Source organism: Pyxicephalus adspersus, chromosome 11 (assembly GCF_032062135.1).
Source record: "Pyxicephalus adspersus chromosome 11, UCB_Pads_2.0, whole genome shotgun sequence".
Classification (NCBI taxonomy): Eukaryota; Metazoa; Chordata; class Amphibia; order Anura; family Pyxicephalidae; genus Pyxicephalus; species Pyxicephalus adspersus.
The window spans coordinates 734,594-736,955 of NC_092868.1; the positions used below are offsets into that span (position 1 = coordinate 734,594).

General features: G+C 52.5%; 1 protein-coding gene across 1 annotated transcript in view; it reads left to right on the plus strand.

Annotated features, from left to right (window-relative positions):
• LOC140341167 (eukaryotic translation initiation factor 4 gamma 3-like) overlaps nucleotides 1-1,959 on the plus strand; it is a 25,948-nt gene extending 23,989 nt beyond the window's left edge. The window contains exon 35 of the mRNA XM_072426718.1: nucleotides 904-1,959. Within this exon, the coding sequence (XP_072282819.1) occupies nucleotides 904-1,085 (182 nt within the window). The 3' untranslated portion in view covers nucleotides 1,086-1,959. The remainder of the gene's footprint in view (nucleotides 1-903) is intronic.
• Nucleotides 1,960-2,362: the final 403 nt, after the last annotated feature.

A 2,362-nucleotide genomic window follows, 5' to 3' on the forward strand; every position in this document is an offset into this window, starting at 1 on the left:
GACGCATTTTGCTACGGCCCCCTCTCCCGCAACTGACGCATTTTGCTACGGCCCCCTCTCCCGCAACTGACGCATTTTGCTACGGCCCCCTCTCCACGACTGACGCATTTCGCCGGGCCCCCTCTCCACGACTGACGCATTTCACCGGGCCCCCTCTCCCGCAACTGACGCATTTTGCCGGACCCCCTCTCCCGCAACTGACGCATTTTGCTACGGCCCCCTCTCCCACAACTGACGTATTTTGCCAGGGCCCCCTCTCCACGACTGACGCATTTCGCCGGGCCCCCTCTCCACGACTGACGCATTTCACCTGGCCCCCTCTCCACAACTGACGCATTTCGCCTGGACCCCCTCTCCCACAACTGATGTATTTTGCCAGGGCCCCCTCTCCACGACTGACGTATTTTGCTACAGCCCCCTCTCCATGACTGACGCATTTTGCTACGGCCCCCTCTCCCACAACTGATGTATTTTGCCAGGGCCCCCTCTCCCACGACTGACGCATTTTGCTACGGCCCCCCTCTCCAGTGACTGATGCATTTTACCGCGCTACCCTTTCTCGCAACTGACGCATTTTGCCCCCTCTCCCACGTCCCACAACTGATGCCTTTTGCCCCCCCTTCTCCCACGACTGACGCATTTTACCGCAGTATCCTCTCCTGCCACTGACGCTTTTTGCCCCCTTCTCCCGAGACTAATGCGTTTTGCCAGGCCCCCTCCCCCGATGATTGGACACATTTTGCCTGGCCCCTCTCTCCTGCAACAGGCCCCATTTTGCCATGTCCCCCTCCCCCCTGTGAGCTGGCACATTTTGCAGTGTCCCCATCCTGTGAATCCCCTAAGCTGTTGCATTGATCTGTTTTCTCCGTGGCCTCCTCTAACGTGGCGCGTTTCTCCCGGCAGATTTGCTCCGGATGTTTTTCGATTGCCTCTACGATGAAGAAGTCATATCCGAGGACGCCTTCTACCGGTGGGAGAGCAGCAAAGACCCGGCGGAGCAGAACGGGAAAGGCGTAGCACTAAAGTCGGTCACGGCCTTTTTCACGTGGCTGCGAGAGGCCGAGGAGGAATCCGAGGATAACTAGGAGCTGTAATGACATTCTAAGGACGGCCACATTCACCATCTTTATATACTTTTTTTTTTTTTTTTTTTTTTTTCGTTTCTCTGTCCGCCAATCAGGGTACAGAAAATGGATGAAAAAAACAAGTGAAAACGGAATTCACCCCTCGCTGATGAATCCGTCTCCCAGTCCAAGAATTTCTTTCAGTTGAAGGTGGAGAGAGAAGGAGCAAAGAAGTGAATCCGGGGGGTGGCCCCTGTGCATTGTGGGAAGGAGGGGTCCTTCCCTCTCATATTTATAGAAATAAATATTTTTTTTTTTAATATTTTTCTCTCATTCTCTCATATTTTTTTTTTAAGCAGAGAAATAGAAGAGAGACTTTGCCCTTCCTCCGCAGATCATTTCAGAGTAATTTATTATCCACGGACTACACCAGCCGGGGTTTCCATTATTCTGTCCAGCAGATTGTAGAAGATGGGAATCCTGGGATCTTCCTGGCATTGCAGCCTTTTATATTTAAAGAGAAAAAAAAAAAAAAAAAAAAAGATATAAAGGATAAAAGGTTTTATGAAAGGTGTGACTGTCTGAGGTGCAGCATTAGTTCAGAGGTTTGTGATGAGCTGAAATTTCGGGGGTCTCCGGGTACACGGGGGTCACAGACCGGAAGACTCGGCAGATCGGTGTCCCCGTGCCGCATGACTACGCAAAGGTGGAGAATTCCCAATTCAGTATTTAGAAGACAAAGGCCTCCCATGTGACCCCCGGGTGACGCCGGGCCCAGCCGCCGGCACCAGACTAACGGCACATGGACTGTGCCACGCTTTCTCTTATGTTGTATTTCTATTCATTTTAGCCCGGTTTCCTATGGAAAGAAAGGCTAATAAAACTCTGTACCCTGTTTCTGCATCGTCTCATTATGTGGGGGGAGGGGGGATCCTGCCACATACTGCACTTCCTGCTATCACTTCCTGGAGGTAGGTTGGGAATTTTCACAGGTGCCCCCACATATTACCCCATCACTGTCACCCCCTCTGCCTGCCCCTTCCATTTCCTGCAGGGTGTAAGGTGCCACTGAAGGGCCAAAATGTCCAACACACAAATCTCCCGAAACTTTGCCCCAATATTGGGGGGAGGGGCAGCCCCTTGGTGACCCCCAAACCTGCACCAGGCCCATCACCTGGAGACATCGGCTGGGTGAACGGCCCAACATCTATGGCTGAGAGATGCCCGTCGGTACCATATGGTGAATGTGAGATCTGCACCTCCCCTGTTCATTCACCAAGAAGGGGGAGGAGTGAGAG